At 48.7% G+C, this 27552-nt stretch overlaps 1 protein-coding gene across 3 annotated transcripts in view; it reads left to right on the top strand.

The window, feature by feature from the left end:
- Positions 1-27552, top strand: part of LOC119977555 (NADPH oxidase 4) — a 239104-nt gene that overhangs the window by 64185 nt on the left and 147367 nt on the right. For all 3 annotated transcript variants that reach the window (XM_038818627.1, XM_038818626.1, XM_038818625.1), the window contains exons 4-8: positions 1759-1843; positions 13667-13764; positions 17528-17555; positions 18423-18495; positions 20329-20409. In XM_038818627.1, the coding sequence (XP_038674555.1) occupies positions 1759-1843; positions 13667-13764; positions 17528-17555; positions 18423-18495; positions 20329-20409 (365 nt within the window). The remainder of the gene's footprint in view (positions 1-1758; positions 1844-13666; positions 13765-17527; positions 17556-18422; positions 18496-20328; positions 20410-27552) is intronic.

Genomic DNA, 27552 nt, shown 5'->3' with positions numbered 1-27552 from the left:
CGCAGCCGGCCCGCCAATTCTCGTCCCAGAATGGGCTGGACGGCCGTTATAAAATAGCCGAGTCCCACCGGCACCATCCACATCTGCACTCAGCCGGCATGAACTCGGTGTGGAAGGGTCGGGGGACGGCTTGGGGGGGGGGGGGGTGCTCCGATCTGGCCTGGCCCTCGATCGGGGCCCACCAATCGGCGGGCCAGCCTCTCTGGCTGGTGGCCTCCTTTCTTCCGCGCTGGCCCCTGTAGCCCTGCGCCATGTTGCGTCGGGGGCTGGCACGTTGAAGGAAGCCACTGCTTATGCGCGCGTTGGGGCCGGTGCCACTGCGCTTGCGTGGATCCAGCGGCACCCATTTGACGCCGGGATCAGCAGCTGGGGCAGCATGAACCGCGCCAGCGCAGCGCTGGCTCCCTTTAGGGGCCAGAATTGCTGATCCCGAGGCCGTGTTGACGCCGTCGAGAAACACTTAGCTTCAGGATCACAGAATCCCGCCCTGGATGTCTCCTTGTACATTCACTCTCACTGCAAATGAAAGCTGCAGAACAGGGAATGACAACCACTGGACCTATGCCTGGAAGGAATTGGAATCACCAGAACCCCTAAGGTCAGAAACTTCACCATATGCAACACCACTCTGTTAATTTCACTAAATTAAAAAATCCCGAGGGAATACTTTTACTAGTTGTACAATCTCACTCAGAGCCAGTTGAAATCCATCAGCAACGAACCTGAAAGTAATTGATGCTCCCTTTAAATAGCACTGGTGGAGAGGTCCTTCCTGCTGCTGCATGCACATTTGGCTGTGTGTGTGTTTTTTAAGATGTTGGCTGGATCAGTGAGGTTGAAAATGGCAGCGTGGCATTGATATCAGTACTTGATGCTGACATGAGCTGATTATATGATTAGGAGCCCATGCTAAAGTTTTCACCTTACCTGCACCCTGTGCATGTCTGTGCATTCCTGGTGCATTAGCATGTAGCACACCATTTTGCTCCAGAAACAACACCAGAATCCTAGGCACGTTAGGATGAATTTTGCAGCAGTCAAATATTTTTATGAGGTGAATCTGAGATAAACATTTTGAAGATCATTTTGACTCTGGTCTGGTTGCTTTTTTAAAATTCGATATATAATGGTTCACTGAATGATATCTGTATCCATCATCAAAGGTTTATTTATTCAATGTCAAATTCCTTGGCTGTCTGAGGCTACATTGAGGGAAGTTTTATCATCAAGTAAAATATGAAAGAAAATAGAAAGAGCAAAGCAGTGTATTAAATCAAAACAAACTTGTTTCAAATCAAAACAAACAAAACAGACTTGCTTCCAGAAGTGGCATCAAAATGCAGAAACAAAGTAAAAGTTTGAGGAAAGTTTCACAGGTAGCATTCCAGCCAATAAGGGCAATACTGAAACACCAATTGGCCATAAATTACTCGAGATTGTGTATCACTTGAAGATCTCTCAGCTTGGTGTGCGGAACCCTTTAAATGCTTCCCTTCCATTGCATTGTATTGCCATTCCCTGCTGCAATAAGATGGGGTGGCTGGCAGGGAAGGGAAAGGGAGAGTGTTGACAACCCTAAAGGGAAACGGCTCCATTGTCAGTTATTTCTGCAGGAGGAGCCAATATATTCAAATTCTACTCAAATTCAGTCTGGGTTGCAAAAAACACTCAGTGCAATGATAGTGTCCTATTTAGCTAAATTTGTCATTTAACTGATTTCTAAATAATTGTAATGCTTTGTAAATTTACTTTTCACAGTTTACAAGCAGAAAAGCTAGAAGATTGTTGGATAAGAGTAAAACATTCCATATAACCTGTGGTTTTACTATATGTCTATTTTCAGGTAAGAAATTTCTGTCTTGTCAAAGTATTACACAATTCATAGATCATATTCTACAGTGCAGAAGGAGGCCATTCGCCCATTGGGTCTGCACTGGCCCCTGGAAAGAGAACGCTACCCAAGCCGACAGCTCCACCCTATCCCCATAACCCAGTAACCCCACCCAGTTTAAGGACAATTTAGCATGGCCAATCCACCTAACCTGCACATTGTTGGACTGTGGGAGGAAACCGGAGCTCCCGGAGGAAACCCACGCACACACGAGGAGAACGCTCAGACTCTGCACAGACAGTGACCCAAGGTGGGAATCGAACCTGGGACCCTGGAGTGGTGAAGCAACTGTGCTAACCACTGTGCTACTGTGCCGCCCTGTATTATGTACTATTGTAGTACATAATAGTAGAATATAGGCTCAGATTATTACTCTCCAGGCAAGACCTGCATGATTCCTGAGGAGAGAGCCTGATTATAAACTCCCTTGAAGACCATTCAATTACACTTAGAATTGGGCCCTCTGTAGACTTCCATGTTGGTTTGTAAGCATCATTCCTCTTAATTCTTCTGTTGTGGGTGGACATGAATGTGCATCTCTCTTCCAAAACTTCTCCCTCCAAGCACCATTTTAATTAATTATTTAATTAAATTAAGTGGAGGTGGAGAATTGCAGAGGCCCCAGAGAATACCAGGTCAGACCCGCTAATAATAATAATCTTTATTGTCACAAGTAGGCTTACATTAACACTGCAATGAAGTTACTGTGAAAATTCCCAAGTCGCCTCATTCCGGCACCTGGTCGGGTACACTGAGGGAGAATTCAGAATGTCCAAATTACCTAACAGTACGTCTTTCGGGACTTGTGGGAGGAAACCGGAGCACCCGGAGGAAACCCACGCAGACACGGGGAGAACGTGCAGACTTCACACAGACAGTGACCCCCACCGTGCTACCGTGCGGCCCTTTTCATTGCAAATTGAGAGATGTTTTAAAAATCCCATTGTATTCTTGACAAATGTTACAGCTCATTTTATAGACCAGTTTAACTGTTGCACTGCTGGGAAAGGAGCAGAGTTTGGACTTTTATTGTTTAGATTATTAATTGAGATCTTGCCTTGTACAGAATATGGCAGGAACCTGAACACACGTTATATGGTTTGTCTGTGTTCTGCAAAAGCTCACAGCACAGGTTTGAACTCTGTCAGTTCAGTAGCCTTCATATGTTACTTCCATTTCCTGATTGTTGCAAGAATTTAATTATTTTGTTTTATGCGTATTTTACATCAAATATCAGGCAGCTATGAAAAGTGAGTAATGACTGAAATCCAAACAAATGTTACTGGCAATATTTAGTTCCAGTTCCTGGTATTGTGATGGGTGAAGCTTGTCTGAAAGAACACTTCCCTCACAAGACACTGAATGGTGCGCTTTGAGCATGGAAAAATCTACTTTTTCATTCCGGTTTCCAGCATTTTGGATGAAAACCAAAATGTTAGGAGGAATATTCCTGGACATTACTGAGATTCACAGTGCGACCTGTTTGAAGCCTCCTGTTTTTCAAAAAAAGATTTACTTGAATCACCTAGCTTGCTTTTTACTGCCGTCATCAAGCAATATTGTTCGACAGGTTGTCTGAAACATGTAATTAGAATCTCTTACCTGACAGATTTCTCACAGTCCTGTTATTTGGTGCTATTGTTTTAAGACTTGAGGGGAGCATTTGGCAACAGCTATGGTTGACAGGTGCCGTTTTTTCCCCCCCTCTGCTCCTCCCTTTCGGTATTTGTGCTGCTTCTGATCCTCATTGAACGAAGAGAAAAAAGGCTTGACCTCAGAACATCCCAAAGCACTTTATAGCAAATTAGCTCCTTTTGAAAGTGTAACAATTGCTGTAACGTAGGAAAACATTTCAGTAACCACAATACAAATCAGGCAGAGAGTCATTATGGTGTTGTGAAAGGGAAATTGTGTTGGACAAATTTACTCCAGTTCTTTTGAGAATGTAACAAGCAAGGTGAATAAGGTTGTATAAGAAGATGCGACACGCTGATTTGCGAAAGGCATTCGATAAGGCGTCACACGAAGGATTACAACACAAGATCTCATGCTGCTGAGGGTGATTTATCAGCATGGACAGACAGTTGACGAACAGAAAACCGAGGCTGGAATTTTCTGCTACCATTTGCGTTGGGAATGGAAAATATCGTGAGAAGTGCAAAGTTGCGTGCAACGTTGGCGTGAAAGCTTACTATGATCGCCCGCTGGTGGTGGGCTGTGTTTCCTGTCATTGAATACCGAAATCCTGATTTGAATATATTAGCGTCTCATCATAAGGTCCATCTTCCAGAATCATTACCCACCCCTGCCGCCCAGCCACTTTCAAAAAATTCATCCATGGCGGCGAGATGTCAGAATGACGTGAAGCATAACTCACTTCAAAAGATCCAAACTGACATCAGGAAATGGCAAGTCCATTCCACAGAGAACACTGGAAGTGGGATTCTTTGTCGGCCAACGCTGAAGTCGGGAATGGTGATTGGATGGAGAATCGGTTTTGATGCCTAAATCATAGCGGTCGCAGGTACTCGTCAAATCACATTTCTCCACTTCGCACATACAGAAAACGGCATTTGCATATCATTATGTGTCAGGTTTCCTCCGGGTGCTCCGGTTTTCTCCCACAAGTCCCAAAAGGCGTGCTGTTAGGTGAATTGGACATTCTGAATTCTCCCTCCGTGTTCCCGAACAGGCGCCGGAATGTAGGGACTCGGGGCTTTTCACAGTAACATCATCGCAGTGTTAATGTAAGCCTTCTTGTGACAATAAAGATGATTATTATTAGCGGGTCTGACCTGGTATTCTCTGGGGCCTCCGCAATTCTCCACCTCCACTGGCGATCTGGTCACTTGTGCTTTGAGAAATCGAGAACCAGGCGGCGTGGCTGGTGAGGGAGAGAGAGGAGGTAGACATGGAGAGGTGCGACTGTGGGCTTCCAGTCCTGATACTTGCCACGGTGGGGCCCTTCCAGGACTGAGGGGGGTGGGCGTGACGGGCGACAAGCATGGGACCGTGGTGAACCCCACAGGACTGGGAAGGTATCCAGGCATGGACCACCATTGGCGTGGCCTGCAAGGCATCCATCCTGCTGCAGACCCACTGGTCACCCACCTTGGACCCTGGTTCTGCAGAGTACCACTCGCCGTATGGGTACCTCCACCTCACCTCCACAGTCCCCACCACACCATTCCCGCAGCCCACCTTCACCATACCACTCCCGACAATTGGTTGCCAGCTGCCGGCGGGGCATCACGTGGCCCAACCAAGGGCAACGCCCAAAGTGGCTGCTACAGGGGGGCGCCGGACGAAGGACATGGAGAATACCGTTGGCATGGGCAGTGCGAGCCGATGGTACCTCTGGCAGCAGGGATGGGCGCCAGGGCGAGATGCCCCCAGGGTGCCGGGCACTGATGGAGCCAGGGGCGCAGGATGGAGGAGTGGGGGCGAGGAGGAAATACGGGCCAGAGTCCGCAGTGCCAACCGGGGCAACCATGTAGCCTGTTGGAACTGGTTGTGCATGAAGCTATGGACCATGCTAACATGTCGGCCCTTCACACGGCAGAGAATGGATATTGGATTACAACCGGCAATGGTCGTCTTCCTCCTAACCGTCATCACCCTGGGGGATGCCCTGCGGCTGTACGAGCTGGAGCTGCCCATGGAGGCAGAAGCTCCAGCAGTGGAGCCAGCACCAGAGGAACAGGTGGCAGCCGATGAGGATGGAGAGCCGGCTGCCCAACATACCGAGGAGGGGGAGGTACAAAGGAGGCGCCACATGAGGCCTTGCGTGTACCGGCAGCGCCTGTCATTCGTGAACCTGCTGGAGCGGGCATGCAGTCCTGGAGGACCGCTGCCATCTCTTTTTTTTGTTTTTTGTTTTTTTTTAAATAAATTTAGTGTACCCAATCATTTTTCCAATTAAGGGGCAATTTAGCATGGCCAATCCACCTAGCTTGCACGTTTTTGGGTTGTGGGGGCGAAACCCACGCAGACACGGGGAGAATGTGCAAACTCCACACGGACAGTGACCCAGAGCCGGGATCGAACCTGGGACCTCAGCGCCGTGAGGCGTTTGTGCTAACCACTAGGCCACCGTGCTGCCCTACCGCTGCCATCTCAACCAAGGTCTGCATGCCCACAGCCATAGAGCACAGGGAGTGGACCATCTCCGTCTGAGACTGCGTCACATCACGCTGCGACTTAGTATTTACACCTGCACATCACCTACTGAGTGCATGCCACATGAGCCAGTGACTGTGCCATCTCCCTCTAGGAGTGTGCCACCTCCCTCTGTGTTGGTGCCACATCGACTAGCGCCTGAGCAATGCCGCCGATGTTCTCAGCTTTGACTCGCTGTAACTGGGCCACCCTCAGGAGCGCCGCTATAATGTCCAGGTGGCTCTGGCAGATAGCTGCCAGTGAGAGGGCAAACCTGTCCTGGGCCTTGGCAACCGCCTGCACAGCGTGCCCCAAGCCTTGGACATGCTGATCCAAAGCCGAAACCCTCACCCACAATGCCACCACCGTGGATGCCACCCGTGCGGTGTTGGCCTGGGTGGCACGCGTTTTATAAATGTTTTTTTCATTGGGTTTTTGAACAAAGTATATTTACTGTTATGTACACAGATTAAGAAATATATAAGAGAAGGGCACACCCAAACATACCAAAAAAAAAAGTGCAGTGCTTTGCTCCAGAGTCCCAACCCTATTTAAATCCCCAGGTCCTCCTCCCATTTCTTTCTTGTTGCGTCCAGTACAGTATCGGCCCTTTCTACCAATCGGTCATACATGTTGCTACAGTTTCCTTTATCTAGTATGCTTGCGTCTAGTAACTCTTCCAGTAATGTCTGTCGTGGCATTTGTGGGTACGTCCTTGTCTCCTTTTGTAGGAAGTTTTTGAGTTGTAGATACCTTAGCTCGTTTCCCCTGGTGAGCTGGAATTTCTCTGTCTGATCGTCCAGTGTTGCGATCCTGCCATCCGTGTGTCCCTCCGTCCTGCCCCTACCTTTTGAAGGTGGCGTCAGTCAGTGCTGGTGTGAACCTATGATTGTTGCAGATGGGAGCTTTGTCCGACATTTTAGTCAGGCCAAATTGCTGCCGTAGTTGGTTCCAGGATTGGAGGGTGGCTATCATCACCGTGCTGCTGGAGTTTTTTTTGGGTGGGGATGGGAGTGCTGCCATGGTGAGCGCCCGGATCCGGGGAGGTTCCCATGCAGGAGGCCTCTTCCGCCGGCACCCAGTCGGCTTCTGGCTTCTTGATCCATCCCCTTATTCGCTCGGCCGTCGCCGCCCAGTGGTAGAATTGTCGGTTTGGGAGGGGGGTTGGCACGCATGGTCGGCACCACCTCCTGCTCCTACACGCAGTTGGACTCCTCCAACTGCACCTGCAGGTGCTGGATGCACGCTGACAACCCCTCATGTAATCCCTGGCTCTGCAACTGCATCTCCACAATCAATGGGATGGTCTGTTCCAGAAGCCTAAAACCCATCTGGACCCCAGCTAGTCCCTGGGGTTTGCCTGCCCTCTGACCGTCCGCCTCCTTGGGAGTTCATAACTCCACCTGCTGTACCGGAGTGTCTGTGTGTGTTGTGCACCAGATAGTGTCCCAGGAGCCTTTTCACTATCATGCCCAACCGAGGTGAGTGTCTCTGCGATGGTGGAGGGTGTTGGAGACAGCTGTGATGGGAAATCTGTGTCATTCCTGGATTGGAGCTCCGGGGTGCCCCATGATTCGGTCCGATGGATCCTGTCCGTGTTGGTATCATCCTCGTCGCAGGTCAGCACCTGCGGTTCAGGCTGTGGCTGGGGTTGGGGGCGGGGGTCACCTTAAGGGTCCGCACCATCACAGGCAGCTCCTGCAAGACACAGTATAAGACGCATGAGTGCATCACGGGCCGGGGGTGAATGACGGTGTGTTGGGGAGGGGTGTGTGTTTGGTCGGGAGGAGTAGGGGTGGTGGTGGAGCGATGGGGGTGAGGATGGTGTGGGGTGGGGATGGTGTGGGGGTGAGGATGGTGTGGGGGTGAGGATGGTGTGGGGGTGAGGATGGTGTGGGGGTGAGAATGGTGTGGGGGTGAGGATGGTGTGGGGTGAGGATGGTGTGGGGTGGGGATGGTGTGGGGGTGAGGATGGTGTGGGGGTGGGGATGGTGTGGGGGTGAGGATGGTGTGGGGGTGAGGATGGTGTGGGGTGAGGATGGTGTGGGGTGGGGATGGTGTGGGGGTGAGGATGGTGTGGGGTGAGGATGGTGTGGGGTGGGGATGGTGTGGGGTGGGGATGGTGTGGGGGTGAGGATGGTGTGGGGGTGAGAATGGTGTGGGGGTGAGGATGGTGTGGGGTGGGGATGGTGTGGGGGTGAGGATGGTGTGGGGGTGAGGATGGTGTGGGGGTGAGAATGGTGTGGGGGTGAGGATGGTGTGGGGTGGGGATGGTGTGGGGGTGAGGATGGTGTGGGTTTGGTGTTGGGGGCTGACCACACATGCCATGGGAAACCGCAACTCAGCGGAGTTTCACTTCTTCGCCCAATGCCGACCTCCACTCCAGCGACTGCCCTTTCTTTGGGACCGCCGACCAGAGAGCCCTGTGCTTTGCTGCGGTGAGGGACTGCAGGTCCGGTGGTCCTCTTCCAGAACTTCTCCCGCTCCCGGCGGATATGGGCAGCCGTCAGCTGCATGGGGGGGGGGGGGGGGGGGGGGGGGGGGGTAGCTGATGGCATCAGTGGCCAGGATACCTGGCCATAGCGGCCAGTATTGGCACTGACATGTGGTACAGGGTGGGGGTTCGGCAGCCTTCTGAGTGGGGTGGGGTTACGGTTGTGTAGGATGGGGGTTGGTGCCAGGGGCACAGTGCTGCCTACTCACCCTGGTCGCCCTGAGGTCGGCAGTTTTTTTCCTGCACTGCCGGCCGGTATGGATGGTGCTGCCCACAGCGCTAACTGCATCTGCCACCTCCAAGCTTGACGAACGACGGTGCCGGCATCCTCCTTCCCAATTTGGGGTACAGGGTCGCCCGCCTCTCCTTCACGGCGTCCAGCAGGGTTTCGAGCTCTCCTTCTGTGGTGAAGTATGTAAGTGCGGCTGTAGCTTGTCAGCATCCTGTTCCCCATATCCCTTTAACCTGTTTTTTATGTCAGAAATACATCTATCTCCCTCTTGAAATCATTTAACCATTTAATTACATGCTGTACCTGCATACACTCTTTCTGCAATTGATGAACAAAGATCCCTTTCTGCTCAGATGCATTTTGAATCTGCTTTCCATTAGATAATAACTTACCTGACTATTTTTCCCGCAAAATGGATAACCTCTAACTTATCCACATTAACCTCCATCTGCCAAATTTTGGTCCAATCTCCTAGCATATCTATATCCGTCTGTAAAATCTATATCTCCTGTTCACTGCCTGCTTTCCCACCTTTTTTAGTATCATCTGAAAATTTTGCTTTGTTACACACTGTCTCTGCTTGCAGTTCATTTGTATAGATTGAAAACAGTTAAGGTCCAAGGACTGAACCCTACGGCACCTCACACGTTGCAGAGAAAAGACCCATTTAACCCACTCTCTGCTTTCTGTCAGTCAGCCAATTCTGAATCCAATTTAGCATTCTACCCCCAACCCCTACGATCTCACCTTCGGGATCAATCATTTACCTGGCACCTTCTCAAACACCTTCTGGAAGTCTAGGTACATCACATCCACAGGTTCCCCAACATCCATCTTGCTGGTTACATCCTCAAAGAACTCCAGCAAGTTTGTCATGCATGGGGGCAGCAAGGTGGCACAGTGGTTAGCACTGCTGCCTCATGCCGCTGAGGACCCGGGTTTGATCCCGGCCCTGGGTCACTGTCCGTGTGGAGTTTGCACATTCTCCCCGTGTCTGCATGGGTCTCACCCCCACAAGTCAAAAAAGATGTGCAGGGCAGGTGAATTTGCCACTCGAAATTGCCCCTTAATTGGACAAATAGAATTGGGTACTCTAAATTTAAAACAAAGTTTGCCCAGCATGACGTAACGTTCATAAAACCATACTGACAATTGAATGTGCGTTCCAATGACCGGGGAATTCCAGCCTAAGTGTGGGAAATACTAGTGTGGATCCAAATACTGGCATGGAAACATGATGTCAATATCGATGGAAACAACTGGTGTGGTGCTCCGGAGAGTAAGCGTCTCCACCTCGTGCGCGAGGTTGGGGCTGATACAGCTGAAGGTGGTATAGAGCACACCTCACAAGGGCGAGGATGAACCGGCTCTTTGAGGGGATAGAAAATGTGTGTGAATGTTGCGTGGGTGGACCCCGCAAATCACGTTCATATGTTTTGGTCCTGCCCAAAGCTGGAGGATCACTGGAACGGGTTTTTTAGGGTAATCTCTAAAGTGGTGCACGTGAAGCTGGACGCGGCCCTCGGGAGGCCATATTCGGGATGTCAGAGGCAGATGTTGTAGCCTTCGCCTCATTGATCGCACAAAGGCAGATACTGTTGGGATGGAGAGCAGCCTCTCCACCCTGTGCCCTGGCGTGGCGGGGGGACAAGGTGGAGTTCTTGACTCTAGAGAAGGTTAAGTTTGAACTGAGGGGAAGGATGGAGGGGTTCCACAATTCATGGGCGTTATTCATTATGCACTTTCATGAATTGGATAACATTGAACATTAGTGGGGGAGGGGGGAGTTGGGAAGGCTGCGGGGAGGGGGACTGTATGTGTTAATGGTTACTGTGGGCGATTCCTGATTCCTTTTTGTTATTTGTTTATGTTAACATGCGGGCAGTTGTTTGGGGGTTGGTGGGAGGATGGGATTGTTGTTGATATGAGGATTGACATTATATTCATTACTGTTTATTGTTTATTGTCGGTGAGTGCAAATTTGGGAGAAAATGTGAAAAAGGAAGAGAATAAAATATATATTTTTAAAAATATTGATGGAAACAGATTGAGCTTTGTCTTTCTAAATGTTCAATCAGCTCCTTCTTAATGATTGATTCCAGCAACTTTCCCATGAGGGGACCTCCGACAGATTGGGGTGGTGAAGGCTGAGGGTCCTGAAAAGGAAGGGCCCCGAATGGGGGCGGTGGGGAGGCCTGAAAATGGGGGGCCCTCTGCGTCCCCATAGCAGGATGTCATCACTTGTGAGGGTGTGGGGTGATGCCCATGTGTGCGGGCGGTGACATTGCTCATGGGTGGGGGGGGGGGGGGGCGGAAACGATGACCCCACCCAAGCTTACCTGGAGATCGGGAAACCCTTTCAAAATGGCGGCCCGATCTCTGAGGATCTATTCTTGCCGGCGAGTTCAGCTCCGCATTGCTTAAAAAATTTGTAATGTGAGCTACACCAGGGAGAAACTCCGCAAGGCCCCCAAAAAATGACTAATTAGGTCGGGATCCACTGGTCCCCCAGCTATGTGTTTCTCGGACGCGCGCCATTCCCTGGCAGTGGCCATTTCCCATTGAAACTACACCTCAACGCCGCGAAATCCACTGGCTGGGGTGCACTACCAGTGGGAAAAGTGAATTCCGATGACCGGGGAATTCCGGCCAAAGTGTGGGAAATACTTCTGTGGAACTCACCGAAAAGCTGGCGAGTAATGCTCTGCCAAACTTGCCCAAAATGACACTTAGAAATGTTTCTGTTAAATCGTGTCCAATGTGTTTGCTTGTTTGCTGCATTTGTAGTTAGATCACATAACCCGTGTTGTTATCGAGCACGGTGAGGTTTCTCTTACTCTGAGTGATTCAGACATTATTTTTTTTTCATTTTATTTATTTTTTAAAAAAATTCCAATTAAGTAGCAATTTAGTGTGGCCAATCCACCTATCTTTGGGTTGTGAGGCCCACGCAAACACGAGGAGAATGTGCGAACTCCACATGGACAGTGACCCGGGGCCGGGATCAAACCTGGTCCTCGGCGTCATGAGGCAGCAGTGCTAACCACTGCACCATCACACCGCCCTTATTCAGACATAACTTAAAGAAAATCCTGATACAGACGATTTATTTACAATTATTTGCATCTAAAACTTCAAGGTAAGGACTTTGTTAGCTGGATACAGTGTTTTGTGTCTTGCTCCCTTGGAGTCTCTTGGTTATCTGACCTGATGTCATGTTTCCATCGATATTGACATCATTGTCCAATTAACATAACCAATGACCTTTATTCTAAAGAAAGGATGGTGGGGCAGTTCTCAGAGGCTACCCCTCCCCCACTATTTCCTGATTGCCTGGTCCCTTGATCAAGCACAGAGTGCATTTTGAATGAGGGGCCACCAAACACCACTCCCTCCTCCACACACAAGAAGTCCACAAGCAACCTCGCACATGTTTGCTTGTTGTGCTCCCCGCATGGCAAGTCCCCTGTCTGCCATTGGATAATACCAACCACGATGGGATGAAGCCCTTAAATGGGCATTAATGGCCCATATAAGGACTGCCATTAGTGGTAGGGCAGGAAGACTGTCCACAGGTCTCCCAGCCATGGATGGAATTGGATGGAAGTGGGGAGGTGGTGGAGTCCTATCTGCCACCTGATTAAATCCTCCCCCAGCAAACATTGGCAGGGGGGGGGGGCATTAAATTCCAGTCAGCGATGTCGAGAGATACCTATGGCTGAAGCCAACTCTAACAGTGATGAAGATTGTCAGAGAATACAACAGGATATAGATAGGCTGCAAAATTAGGCAGAGAAATGGCAGATAGAATGTAACCCGGACAAATGCAAGGTGATGCATTTTGGTAGATCTGTGGGAGCTATAAAATAAATGGCATAACCATCAGGAGCATGGACACACAGAGAGTTCTGGGCGTGCAGGTCCACAGATTCTTAAAAGCGGGAGCACAAGTGGAAATGGTGGTAAAGAAAGCATATGGTGTGTTGTCTTCATAGGATGGGATATCGAGTATAAAAGCTTGAAAATTATATTCCAATTATATAAGAACGTTGGTTAGGCCACATTTGGAATACTGTGTCCAATTCTGGTTGCCGCACGACCAGAAGGATGTGGAGGCTTTGGAGAGAGTACAGAAAAGGTTTACCAGGATGTTGCCTGGTATGGAGTGTATTAGCTATGAGAAGAGATTGAATAAACTGGGACTGTTCTCCCTAGAGAGACGGAGGCTAAGGGGCGACCTGATAGAAGTTTGTAAAATGATTAGGGGTATCGATAGGGTGAACAGTTGGAGGCTTTTTCCCAGGGCAGAAATGACAATTACAAGGGGGCACAAGTTCAAGGTGAGGGGGGGAAAGTTTCAGTGGAGATGTGTGGGGGAAGTTTTTTACACAGAGGGTGGAGGTGGCCTGGAATGCACTGTCAAGTGAGGTGGTTGAGGCTGATACGTTAGCGACCTTTAAGACTTATCTGGATAGGCAAATGAACAGACGGGGTATAGAAGGATACAGGCAGTTGGTCTAGATAGGACACGTGATTGGTGCAGGCTTGGAGGGCCGAAGGGCCTATTCCTGTGCTGTACTGTTCTTTTTCTTCAAATGAAACAGGTCTTGTTTTTCTGTAAATAGCCCCCAAGCCTCTTCTAATAAATTATTATACCGCACCACAGATCCTTGAGAGTTGGCAGAGTTTTTGCCCATTGGGTATCTTGATGTGGACAAGGTGTGAATTCATTTTTGAGCACTTGACAATTTGAGCAAGCTCAGTTGTACAAAAAAATTAGTGAATGTTTATTATTTAAGTGCAGCATTTTACTGATGTAACCAAGTTTTTTTTTCTGTGTGTGAGTAATGCCTGAGTAATAGTAATGCATTTTGTTTACTCCTGATTTTAGTTGTTCATGTTGCAGCTCACATGGTCAACGCCCTAAACTTCTCTCTGTGCTATAGTGAAGACTTTCCGGCCCTCAATGTTGCTCACTATCGGGATGAGGTCAGTGCCACGCTTATACTTTGTCACACAGGTAGATCATTTTAAAGCTAGCTGTTAATCTCATCATGGTGATGACCTAAAAACAACGATTAATTTCTCACTTTATTGTAGGAGGACATTATTATCACTGAATAGTTTCATGTCCTTGTTGCGGAAAGTAATTTGGCCGATGCAATGAGGACAGCTTAATTCAAAATATTTGAACAACTTACCACTTAATGAAATCCTCATTCTATTTTGCAAGCAAATCCTTGGAAAGGAAAACACAGGGCTGAGTTTTTCCTTGTTGTAGAAGCAGTGGGCAGAATGGGCCATAGCCACTCAGGGTGGCACAGTGGTTAGCACTGTCACCTCACGGCGCCAGGAACCCGGGTTCGATTACTGCCTTGGGTGACTGTCTGTGTGGAGTTTGCACGTTCTCCCCCTTGTCTGCATGGATTTCCTCCGGGTACTCCTGTTTCCTCCCAATATCCGAAAATGGTCAGGTTAGGTGGATTGGCCACGCTCAATTGCCCTTCAGTGTCCAAAAATGTGCAGGTTAGGTGGGTTTGTGGGGATAGGACGGCGGGATGGGGGTGTTCTTTCTGAGGGTCGATGCAGAGTAGATGGGCTGAATGTCTTCCTTCTGCACTGTAGGTATTCTATGAATTTTCCTGGGTGAGGCCTGATTAAATATGGGACCTGACTATTTTACTGGAAACCTTTGGTGCTGATGAGGCAGTGGAAATTTAAGTTACATGGCTCAGAGCCCTCTGGAGGAATACTGGAACTTTAGTAAGGAGGTTTTGGCTGAGTCTGATGTCTGGAGAGTTGTTTGTATTGAGTCTATATGAAGGCAAAGGAGAACATTCCTGTTCCCCCATACATTCAAACTGGGGTTTTACTGCTGCTGGCCCAGGGACTACTGCCCCTGCTGGCTACCCTGTTAAGGAAGGGCTAGGAGAGGTTTGGCTTCACTTCTTCTCCAACTTTGTTCCAATTTTCTGTTATTATCTTTCCTGATTAAGGTGGGATCATGGAGAAAAATATAATCCATAGTCTTGCACATCAATAAGAAAAGGCTTTCATGAGGATCCAGTTTTATGTTGCCATCTTGGTACACAAATGTTTTATATGCCAAATCTTCAGATTCCACTGTCTAATGGCAATAATAAATGCTGGTATGGGCTGAGGTTGTCCTGTTCAACAGTGCTTTTAACAAACTCCTTTAAGAATTGGGCAGTAAGAGTGCAATCTGTTTAAACTACTTGGATATTTTGTAACCACTATCAGTGCTCCATGGCAACTGAAAAACTGAAATTGTGCTTTTATTGCATGAGATTCCAGGATTTTTATCATGTTTTGGGGATTTGGTCTGTGACTCCGTACGTTTATAAGGCAGCTGTGTTATGGTAACGGAGAAAAGCAAACAACAGTTTTTATTGCATGAGAATCCAAACCGTATGTTTGTGTTTTGGGAATTACATTCCACTGTGTAATCCGTTTTTAAAAAATAAACCTTCAGTCTTGATTGAGACTTTTCTGTAGATATATTTGCTAAGTACTCAAGGGAGGCCATGCCGCAGCTCCTGTTTTGAGGAACAGAAAATGTGAGCTGTGTCCTAAACGAGGACTGATGTCCAAATTCAGTAAGAGGAAAATGGTCAGGCTTCAAATTTTTATGGAATAACTGTGCCCAGTCAACTTTCCAGTTGTGCTGATTCACTGTCAGTCTCCACATTTTGACCTTCTTTCCCTAAACTCCAAAATTCAGCACAAAAGGGAGGGGGGGTGAACTTCAAAGCCAGTCTTTTCTCCTGGTCTCTATTCAGTGACTTAGTTCCAACATAAGTTAATCCTTTTTTATCCCTTCGATTTTCTGCCTCTTGCCTTCTCTTCTAAATGTACTGAATTGTGCTGGCAAATGTTTGCATCACAGGGCTTTCTTGCAATAAGGAACCAGGTGGGGTTAAGGGTACTTTTATCTACTTCATCTAATTCTGGTTTAGTTTTGTGTGAAAATTGTTTTTTTTTGTGTATGAGTGCAATTCTGTCAATTTAGATATTGTCAAAACGTTTCTTTTTTGAACACCAATATTGGATTTTGGACGCTCCTCAAATTAGTTGGGTTACCCTTTCACATTGTCCTTCCCTTGTCTTTGATAACTGTTGAGGAATTTGGCCACTGCATTATCTCTGGTTTTGTTAACTACTTGACAGATTTTGGTTTTTATTTACCTTTTTTTTCAAATGGAGGTGACAAGAATTGAAAGTTCAAACTCAGCTACTGTTGTGACTGAGTTATGTCTCTCATCCCTTTTACAAAGTCCATTTGAGACAGAAACTAGATCAAAGGATTTACCTATCATAAGGAAATAGAATTCAGTGGTTCTACTATTTAGCAGCCAGCATGGAGTCCCTGCACTGCAGAAGGAGGCCATTTAGCCCATCAAGTCTGCACTGACCCTCTGGAAGAGCACCCTACCCAGGCCCACTCCCCTGCCCTGTTCCCGTAAGCCTATAACCCCACTTAACCTGCACATCTTTAGACACTAAGGGGCAATTTTAGCATGGCCAATCCACCTAATCTGGACATCTTTGGACTGTGGGAGGAAATCGGCGCACCTGGAGGAAACCGACACAGACCCAAGCCACCCAAGGCTGGATTTGAACCCCAATCCTAGCTCTGTGAGGCATCATTGCTTGCCACCGTGCCACCCTATGCATAAACCGTCAAAACCACATGGCTGTTTAACGAAAATCTGCATATCTTTAATCTTTAACTCTTGATGATAGAGTAGTTTGATCTAGGGTTAAAAAAACTGGAGGAAAATTGAGCTTTAAGTATGTTTCATTCACTTTCTGTTTTGCCTGTTGTAAAGCATAGGAAATGAGTCTAGTTGTTTTGCAAAGAAATGCATTGATCATAGATCATAGAATTTACAGTGCAGAAGGAGGCCATTTGGCCCATCAAGTCCGCACAGGCCCTTGGAAAGAGCACCCTACCCAAGGTCCACACCTCCACCCTATCCCCATAACCCAGTAACCCAACCCAACACTAAGGGCAATTTTGGACAATAAGGGCAATTTATCATGGCCAATCCACTTAACCCGCACATCTTTGGACTGTGGGAGGAAACCGGAGCACCCGGAGGAAACCCACGCACACACGGGGAGAATGTGTAGACTCCGCACAGACAGTGACCCAATCCGGGAATCGAACCTGGGATCCTGGAGCTGTGAAGGAATTGTGCTATCCACAATGCTACCGTGCTGCCCAAAATTTTAGAGTACCCAGTTTTTTTTTCCAATTAAGGGGCAATTTAGCATGGCCATCCACCTACCCCTGCACATCTTTTGTGTTATGGGGGTGAAACCCATGCAGACACTGGGAGAATGTGCAAACTCCACACGGACAGTGACCCAGGACCGGTATTTGAACCTGGGTCCTCAGCGCCGCAGGCAGCAATGCTACCACTGTGCCACTTGCTGCCCTTATATGGTTACTGCTTTCTGCAGAAAGATGTTATAAAGCACATAATTGCTGCCAAAATAGACGTGTACGTTACTGTCAATGTCAGTAGCCTTTTAGATGTATTTATCAATCCAGCAAGAATTATTAATGTATTTTCAAGCCTATTCTGAGATACGACTATGCTCAATTTAAAAATTGGTGTGCGTTTTCCCTTCCGAAGGCAAAGTGATCTGAAGTAGGGTAAATGAAGAATGAGGCAATTTAACTTTCAGAATAGTGATTTTACAAGCTCTGACCCTTTTTCCCCAGGATCCCAGGAAGATCCTCTTCACAACGCGTAAGTATATGGATTTTTGCAGAATTTCTTGCTTAGGATAAGTTTATGATATTCTTGGAATGGGAAGTAGTCAGTGCTGAGATCTGATTTTGTGGGAATGACGGTGTCTTCCCTAAAGGTGAAAAAGAAACAAAACTGCTCATGTTGAGCAGGGTCCTTGGCACTAAATTATACTTTGTGTTATCCATAGTGATTTGTCTTGGGATTAAGTTAGTTGTGAGTAAATCATGCCAAACATCTGGTTTAATACTATTGTTACAAAAGTGCACCAAGGTTCATGCAGTCTCTTTACTTTAGAATTCATGTTTTCGTCCTTTGTTTTGAATGATTTCTATGCCTTCTCGAGACAAGACTATTTGTTTGTGAGGAAATTTATGGTCCTGTTACAAGAGCGCCCTATAATTGGATTCATAGAACATAGAACAGTACAGCACAGAACAGGCCCTTCGGCCCTCAATGTTGTGCCGAGCCATGATCACCCTACTCAAACCCACGTATCCACCCTACACCCGTAACCCAACAACCCCCCCCCTTAACCTTACTTTTATTAGGACACTACGGGCAATTTAGCATGGCCAATCCACCTAACCCGCACATCTTTGGACTGTGGGAGGAAACCGGAGCACCCGGAGGAAACCCACGCACACAGGGGGAGGACGTGCAGACTCCACACAGACAGTGACCCAGCCCGGAATCGAACCTGGGACCCTGGAGCTGTGAAGCATTTATGCTAACCACCATGCTACCCTGCTGCCCCATTCCTTCTGACTTGCCACACAATGCCATCTTCAGTTCTTAAAACTGTTTAATTTACAATATTAGTACCCGCTGATCTGCATTTCTGTTGTCAATAATTTGTTATTTTAGTTCCAGGAGTAACTGGATTCTTCATGGTGTTGGTGCTTTTCTTAATGTGTACATCTTCATCTTACTCATTAAGGTAAGACTGTGTACCGGCAACATAATCCCTATGAATTATTATTGGGCAGCGAGTATAGCCATGGTTAGGAAGTGGGTGGTGGGAGAGGGATCGGCGTGGGAGCGGATGGAGGCAGCGTCTTGCAAGAGCACGAGCTTAGGGACATTGTTGACAGCGCCTCTGCTGTTCTCGCCAACCAAGTACTCCATGAGCTGGGTGGTGGTGGCGGCCCTGCGTGTATGGGGACAGTGGCGGCAGCACCTGAGGCTGGAAGGAGTCTTGGTCTGGGCATCAATATGCGGGAATCATAGATTTGCACGGGGGGTGGGAATGGGTGTTGGATGCGGGGTTTCGGGGGTGGCGACGGGCAGTTCGGGGACCAGTTTGTCTTGGGCAGCTTTTCGAGTTTGGAGGAATTGGAGTATGAGCTGCCCAGCAGGAATGGGTTCCGCTACTTACAGGTGCGGGATTATGTGAGGAAGCAGGTTCCGTCCTTTTCCGACCTGCCGCCTTGGGAATGCAGGATAAGGTAGTATCAAAAGCAGGAGTGGGTGAGGCTAAGGTATCTGAGATTTACAAGGAGTTGTTGGACTGGGAGGGAGCCCAGATAGAAAAGGTTAAACAGAAGTGGGAGGAGGAGTTCTGGGGGGGGGGGGAATGAATGCTGGGTTGTGGGAGGGGGCTTTGAGGAAGGTGAATGCATCTTTGTCGTGTGCTAGGCTTAGCCTTACTCAATTCAAGGTAGTGCATTGGGCGCATATTATGGTGGCCAGGAAGAGCAGGTTCTTTGAGGGCGTTGAGGACAAGTGTGGGTGATGCGTGGGGAGACCCACGAACCATGTCCACATGTTTTGGGCATGTCCAAAGCTGACGTGGGTTTGGCAGGGGTTCATGGTTGTTGAAGGTGAAGGTGACCCCGAGTCTGGGGGGGGGGGGGGGGGGGGGGGGGGGGCGGCGCTGTAACAGGGTTAAAATGGGGAAGGCAGGATGGGGCAGTGAGGTTGGGGTGGTTGAGTAGTTTTTTATTTGTTATGAGGTTTTCTGTTTGTTCTTACTCTGGTTTTGGTTGTGTTTAATGTATATACGAAATGCCTTAGTAAAGATATTTAAAAACTAAAAACATTGGGCTGGATTCTCCAGTCGCCGACACCGAAATCAGGTTCGGCGATCGGCCGGAGAATCACAGTTCCCGACCAAATCTGGGGGCGGCACTGCTTTTGCGATGCTCCGCCCCCTCAAAAGTGGCGTACTTGGAAGTACGCAGCGCAACGTATCGACGGTGTCAGGACATCGCCTAAGGCCCACCTCCCGATGCTTTACCCCCGACCAGCCGAGTTCCCAACGGCGTCGGTCGCATGTGGTCTCATCTGTCGGGAACTCTGCGTGGCGGCTGCCGGCTCAGTCCAGCACCGCCACAGTCGGGGAGGGCCGATCTGCTGGCAGGGGGGCTTTATTAGGGGCTGGGAACACTGTGGTGGGGGGGATGGTCCGGGGCGCACGAGCCGGCCAAAGGGGGGGCACTATTTCACAGGCTGGGTCCGCGAGCAGCCTCTGCAATGTAACATGGTGCGGCTGCTGCAGGCCGCCACCGTGCGCGTTCGCCGCCACGGACCCGGCAATTCTCCGGGCAGTATCGGCAGCTAGCCAGCGTGCTAGCCCCCAGCCAAATGGGGAATCAGTGGCCGTTTTACGGCATTTTTTCTTAAAATGGCACTGTACCCACACCAACGTGGGGACATAGCCCCAGAATCGGAGAATCCAGCCTTTAACTCTATGATCAGCTGAGAACGAGTGAAGTCATTCTTAAAACGTGTTTTTCTATTAATGTGTGCTGTTGGCCTATTTGCGTTGCAGGTTTTCAAACTATGATATCTTTTGGTACACACACAACCTCTTCATCGTCTTCTACATTTTACTTTTGCTTCATGTGACTGGGTAAGTGTGTTGAAATAGCCTTTTTCAAAATTTGATCAGCAACCAAAACAATGATGATTCAAACGCCGTCGCACACATTGAAAATTATGATTAATTGAGACTAGATGATGCAATGCATTTCTTGAAATGGCAAGATTTATGCAAATCTAAATGCTGTCTATCTTACAAATGCAAAAGACAGCGCAGGCAGGAAATCTGAAATAAAACAAAGTTTTGGAAGTATTCAGGCCTGGCAGCACCTGGGGTAACAGAATGAATGAGTTAAATGCTCTGTTTTCTGAGATTGGTCTGCTTGCCCCCGCAATCTCAGTTCTTTGAATCAAGTGTTTGGACTGCCTGACAGGAAGGCGACCAATTAGCTGTGCGAAGGAGGGCTCCGCACCAAATCAGGAGTCAAGGCTGGGAAAGCATGTGGCTGAGGGGGTTTGCTGTTAACAGGAAATCATTAATATTCCCTCAATCTTCCTTCATTTCTGATGGAAGGCTCCAAAAAGTAAAAAAATGAGTTTGAGAAAACATGCAGATGCTGCCACCTTTCCACAGTCGAATCTGCTGCTACATTTAGCCATGGCTCTGGTGGCAGGGCTTTACTTTTGCCCTTGTGCCACCTTGCTATAGCTGCCATAAAACATTCCTAGACTGTTCCACGGCTGATGCTGAGAAATGCAGAGGGCAATGAAAAATTGCAGAAGGTCGGGCCATTAATTTGTCTAAAGTCCGAGGATGTGAGGGTTAGGTGGGTTGGCTATGCTAAATTGCCCCTTAGTGTTCAGAGATGCGCAGGTTAGGTTATGGAGATAGAGCGGGGGAGTGGGCCTATATAGTGTGCTCTTTCAGAGGGTCGGTACCGACTTGATCAGTGTGTCTTGTTAATTCGCAATATAAAAATGAAAGGTGGGTGGCAGCCTGACACTGCCAAGGTGCCCAGGTGGCACTGCCAGCTGGAAGGGACACTGCCCGGGTGCCACTGCCAAGGTGCCAGTTTTTGTGCGCTGGCGACTGGGTCAGGTGTGCACTGCGACGGTGTTGGGGAAGGTGTGCGTGTATTGGGGCTTGGGGTATGTCAGGGGGATGAGTGGTCGCTGTGATCGGAACGCCACACTGAAGAGTTCCAGCGAGCGGAGCTCCTCAGTGTCCAAAACGAGGCTATGTGCGGCCTTGTCCGCGCCTTCCCCTCTGAGGCCCCTTATCTAACGAAAGGGGCATTTTATAGCCCTGGGGACCTGTCAAATGTGAGTAGTGAGTGCGTTACTGACGACCCATCCCTCCCACTGACCACACATCCATTCTCCCGTCCATCCGGGGTGGCACACTCTCCTGACGAGGAGAACACCTTGGAGGACAGCTCCGAGGATGCCACCAGTTGCGGCACAGCTGTCATCCCCACCCCTCATCAGCGCAGATACTCACACCTCGGTGGGGCATGTTAGTAGACAGGCTTCTGGAGCAGGAACTGCCAGGCGAGACAGCAGTCAGAGGTCTGCTGGATCCCAGGACCCGGCTGGGCTCCCAGCCTGTTTCTGACCAATAGGGAACAACCTGGGCATTCAGAGGGAGATGTCAGTGTCACTCCTGCAGATCCATAGCCAATTGGAGGCTAGGGGCGCAGGAGATGGCACCGGAAATGCGCGGCACCGAAGCCAACACTGCCAGGGTGGCGACCCGAGTGGAGAGCCTGGTACACGACATCGGCACCCTGAGTGAAGGTGTCCAGGCATCGCGTAGTCAGTGACGGCCATGGTTGAGAGTCTCGGCAGATTGTCCGACTTGCTGGGGGATGTCACCCAGTACAACCTTGATGAGGTTCTGCAGGACATGTCCCGCTCTCAGATGGGCATGCCCGAAGCGCTGCGGAACTTGTCCCAGTCGCAGCTGGGCATTGCCGAGGCACTGCAGAGCATGGTCCAGTCACTGAGGAGCATCGCCGAGGGCGTGGATTTGATTGTGCAGACCATGGGGAACCGCCAGGGCTGACAGAGCCAGACTCCGCCATCGGGAGTGGGGTTTGGGCAGCACATTAAACACCTTTTCGCACAACCCATTATGATGCCTCTGTCACTTTCTACCTCAATGCGGACTGACTCCCAGATCCTTTTCCCATCTCTCCAGGCATCCCCCAACCCACCACCCCCTCCCCGAGCCGCTCACCCATCCTCCGTCTGTGGGCATGTCCCTGGAGCTGTGTCCCATCCTCTGGACATTCGGATGTTGGCTGCTGCGTGTGTGGTGTTGCCTCGCGAAGTGTTCAAGCACAGTGTCCAGGCGTCAGGGTGTGATTGGGATGCTAGGCAATCACTCCCACTTGCTCGATGGCCCACCCATGGGAATCCACTTGTGTTGTGTGAAGTGCTCACTTAACCAAGATTGACTATTGCCTATTAACGATGGCCTTTAGCCACGCGGCCAGAGGCCTTAGCAGTTGGAGGGGGTTATGGGCGGTCGTTGGGGTTGCCCCTGGAATGGGTATACACGATCCAGGTGTTGGCATGGTGGTGCCGCGAACAGTAGTCCCCAGTTTGCCCCTCCAGCACCTCCCACACTCCCCCATGGTGGCCCACCCCTGCGGAGAGTCCCCCATCCCCAGCCGAGGGACCCCAACGCCAATGAGCACTGGGGTGGTAAGCCCAGCATGCCCAAGCTCTTTGCCTGTGAGCAAAGGTGGCTCCTCATCCTCGGCTCCTCACAGAAGCCCTTCCTCCAGGTTCACAGTATTAATCGGTGCCAGCGTGAGAACTTGCTGGGGAGGCTGCTGAATGGCAGGAGGCCATTGGATATGGGGTGGCTCTCGTTATTTGTATGGAAAGTGGGCTGAAGTGGTGATAATTGGTTTCTCGCCACAAAGCAGCGAGATTCCGATTTCACCTATGAGAGCGGGGGCAGGCTGGTTGCATCGCAAGCTGTTTGCTGCCTGACGCAGATCTCGTTTTTGGCCTCTCCCGCTATTCACCGGCTTCGTGACGGCTGAGCAAGACTGTCATGAGGCTGGAGAATCGAGCCCAGAAAATCTGAACTGTGACCAAGGGGATTAATGAATTTAACAAGCTTCAGCCATGTAACCACCCAACCAGGACATAACACCTGGTAAGCTTTGCCCTGCTTGTCCCGCCAGAACTACTCTATCCATTGAAGAAGTGAGAATAACTTCTCTTCAAATTCCAGTTGTCAGTTTGACTAACTGGATAATTAGGCAATCGACCACAGCCTGGGGTACTGTGGACCTGTACCGTTCACTTTATTGGATTATCACAAAGTTTTCTTTGTTCTGTTTTTCTTTCACTAATGTACCATCTCGGAGTAACCTCTACGAAGAAGATCCTGGGCTGGATTCTCCGCCCCGCCACATTTCTGTTTCAGCACGCTGGTAGGATGCTCCGTTACGCCAGCTGTCAATGGGGTTTCCCATTGTGGGGCAGCCCCACCCCGTCGGCAAATCACCGGGCTGCCGGCAAAACGGACGATCCCGCCGATGGAGAATCCAGCCTCCTGTTTACCACTTGCTGTCACAAACTGAAAAGCCCCTCCTGGTGATTAGGTTACAAGAACATGGCTGAACACTCAGAAGGTAGATGCAGAATATCATTCTTGAAATAGTCTGGAGCTCTCCATCGCTGCAATTGTTGTCTCTTTTATTTTTTATTTTTCAAATGAATTTAGAGTACCCAATTCATATTTTTCAATTTAGAGGCAATTTAGCATGGCCAATCCACCTAACCTGCACATCTTTGGGTATTGGGGGCGAAACTCACGCAAACACAGGGCGAATGTGCAAACTCCACGCGGACAATGACCCAGAGCCGGGATCGAACCTGGGGCCTTGGCGCCGTGAGACTGCAGTGCTAACCACTGCACCACCGCGCTGCCCCTTTATTTTAGTTTGTTGCCACAAATTCATCTTACAACCTAAACCTCAGTAGTCAGTGCAGGTCAAAATACTGCGTTCACAGTCAAATTGACATCCAGCAGGACTCAGGTACTGAAATTGATCAGCACCTATGACAGAAATACTTTATAACTTGAAATCAATACTGTTGAGATTGCCTCCTGAAAAATGATGATCCATAATACAGCACAACCGGAAACCTAGGGCTAGATTTCAACATTCAAAAATGGAAGGGTTGGGGTCAGGATGTTACAGTTATAAGGATAGTTTGGTAGTAGGGTGGCATGGTGACGCAGTGGTTAGCACTGCTGCCTCACGGCGCCGAGGACCCGGGTTTTATCCCGGCCCTGGGTCACTGTCCGTGTGGAGTTTGCACATTCTCCCCATGTCTCCCCATCCCCACAACCCAAAGATGTGCTGGGTAGGTGAATTGGCCACGCTGAATTGCCCCTTCATTGTTTTTTTTAAAAAGGCACCCTGTTAAAAAAAGTACAGCTAGGTAGAATATAAATATTAGGTAACGGTTGCACACAATTAGGACATCATACTCTATAATTGAATAAATGGTTACAGGCAGAAAAATGCTCGACAACTATTTTACCCAGAAACCTTTTTACACAGGGGACAGCTTTGAATTAAAAGCAGATTAACATTAACATTCCTGGAACTCTTAAAAGAAGGCTGTCTTTTTTTGGAAACAGGTACTGATCAGGACAATCCTTTACCATTGCAAATGCTTTATTCATTACCAAAGGAATTTAAATGAAAGTGGTAATATACCTCAATGGTAATTCAGTCTGGGGCTTGGCCTTGTTACCCATGAGGAAGGAATTTTTATAATTTAGCTGAGCATCTCATGAAAGACTAGTGGGTCTCTAAAAGTTGGAATTGAACATTATCAAAGACCTTTTACAAAAGAAAGACAGATGCTATGAGAAAACGTCACTTAACTGACCTAAAGAAGAAACTTCCAAAAATTACTTTTTCTTTGTTCAGAGTTTACAAATCACTTTTATGAAAATATGGAAGCAAGCTAAATTAATTAGGATCGTTGTTAGAACATTTTACAAATGTTTATTGATCAGAGAAACACGCTCAATGTTCACATCATCAGGCAATCTGCGACAACTAAATAATCATCAAGAAAAGCGGTATAATCAAAAGGGAAAGAGGAGCTTAAACAGCGAGGTAGCTCCCGTAGCTGCTGGGGTGATGTAGTTTAGTTCAGTGGGGTATGAGGCCAGGACCTCCACTCCTCCTGACCCACGCCCCGCATCCCAGCTGCATGCTTTCCTGCGCCGGCTTGCCATAGGCCACCAGCAGGATCTTCTGGTCCCGTTGATGTCTCCAGTGTTTTGTGTGCCTGCCCCATCCCGCTGCCAGGGAACCTGCCAGGGGGGTGGAGTCACCTTTGGCAGGACCGGTAGCACCACAGCTAACTGAGCTGGCTGAGTCCTAAATGACATAATTGCTAGACTGGGTCTGCAACAAGTGGTGAGGCAACCAGCAAGAGAGAAAAACATCCTCGACCTCATCCTGACCAACCTGTCTGTTGTAGGTGCATCTGTCTATGACAATATCAGTAGCCATGACCACTGTACAGTCCTTCTGGAGACAAAGTCTCATCTTCATGTTGAGGATACCGTCCATCATGTTGTGTGGCACTACTATCTTGCTAAGTGGCATAGATTCAGAACAGATCTAGCATCTCAAGACTGACATCCATGAGGCATTGTGGGCCATCAGCAGAATTGTACTCAACTACAATCTGTAACCTCATGGCCTGGCATCTACACCACTCTACCATTACCATCAAGCCGGGGGGTTACACCTGGCTCAATGAAGAGTGCAGGAGGACATGCCGGGAATAGCATCAGACATACCGGAAAATGAGATGTCAACCTAGTGAAGCTACAACACAGGACTATTTGTGTGCCAAACACATAAGCAGCAAGTAATAGACAGAGTTAAGCAATCCCACACTCAACGGATCAGATCTAAGCTCTGCAGTTCTGCCACATCCAGTCGCAAACAGTAGTCAACAATTAAACAACACACTGGAGGAGGAGGCTCCACAAATATCCCCATCCTCAATGATGAAGCAGCCCAGCAAAGCTGTGCAAAAGACAAGGCTGAAGTATTCACAATAATCTTCAGCTAGTCTCCAACAAAGGTCCCTAGCTTCACAGATGTCAGTCTTCAACCAATTCATTTCACCCTATGTGATATAAAGAAATGGCTGAAGGCACTGGGTACTGCAAAATTATGGCCCAGACAATTTCTGGCAATAGTACTGAAGATTTATGCCCCAGAACTTGCTGCAACCCTGAGCCAAGCTGTTCCAGTACAGCTATCACACTGCCAATTACCCGGCAATGTTTAGCACACTGGGCTAAATCGCTGGCTTTGAAAGCAGGCCAGCAGCACGGTTCGATTCCCGAAACAGCCTACCCCAACAGGCGCCGGAATGTGGTGACTAGGGGCTTTTCACAGTAACTTCATTGAAGTCTACTCGTGACAATAAGCGATTTTCATTTTCATTTCATACCATGTGGAAAATTGCCCAGGTGTGTCCTGTACACAAAAAGCAGGACAAATCAAACTCGGCCATTTACCACCCTATCAGTCTACTTTCAATCATCATCGTGATGGAGGGTGGGGGTGTTTAACAACAGTGCTATCAAGCGGTACTTACTGATGCTCAGTTTCGGTTATGCCAGGTCACTCAGCTCCTGACCTCATTACAGCCTTAGTTCAAGCATCGATAAAAGAGCTGAACTCCAGAGGTGAGGTGAGTGTGACTGCCTTTGACATCAAGGCAGCATTTGATCAAGTATGGCATCAAGGAACCCTAGCAAAACTGGAATCAATGGGAATCAAAGGAAGATGATTATGGTGGTTGGAGGTCAGTCATCTCAGTCATGGGACATCACTGCAGGAGCTCCTCAGAATAGTGTTGTAGGCCCAACCACTTTCAGCTACTTCATCAATGACCTTCCTTCCAACGTAAAGTTTGATGTGGGAATGTTCGTTGACAATTTCACAATGTTTGGCACCATTCGCGACTCCTTAGACACTGAAGCTGTCCACATGCAAATACAGCAAGAGCTGGACAATATCCAGGCTTGGGTTGAAAAGTGACAAGTGACATTCACGTCACACAAGTGCCAGGCAATGTCTATCTTCAACAAGAGAGAATCAAACCATCACCCCTTGGCATTCAATGGCATTACCATCATTCAATTCCCCACTATCAACATCCT

This window comes from Scyliorhinus canicula, chromosome 14 (genome assembly GCF_902713615.1).
Source record: "Scyliorhinus canicula chromosome 14, sScyCan1.1, whole genome shotgun sequence".
NCBI lineage: Eukaryota > Metazoa > Chordata > Chondrichthyes > Carcharhiniformes > Scyliorhinidae > Scyliorhinus > Scyliorhinus canicula.
This window is presented reverse-complemented; position numbering and strand designations above follow the sequence as displayed.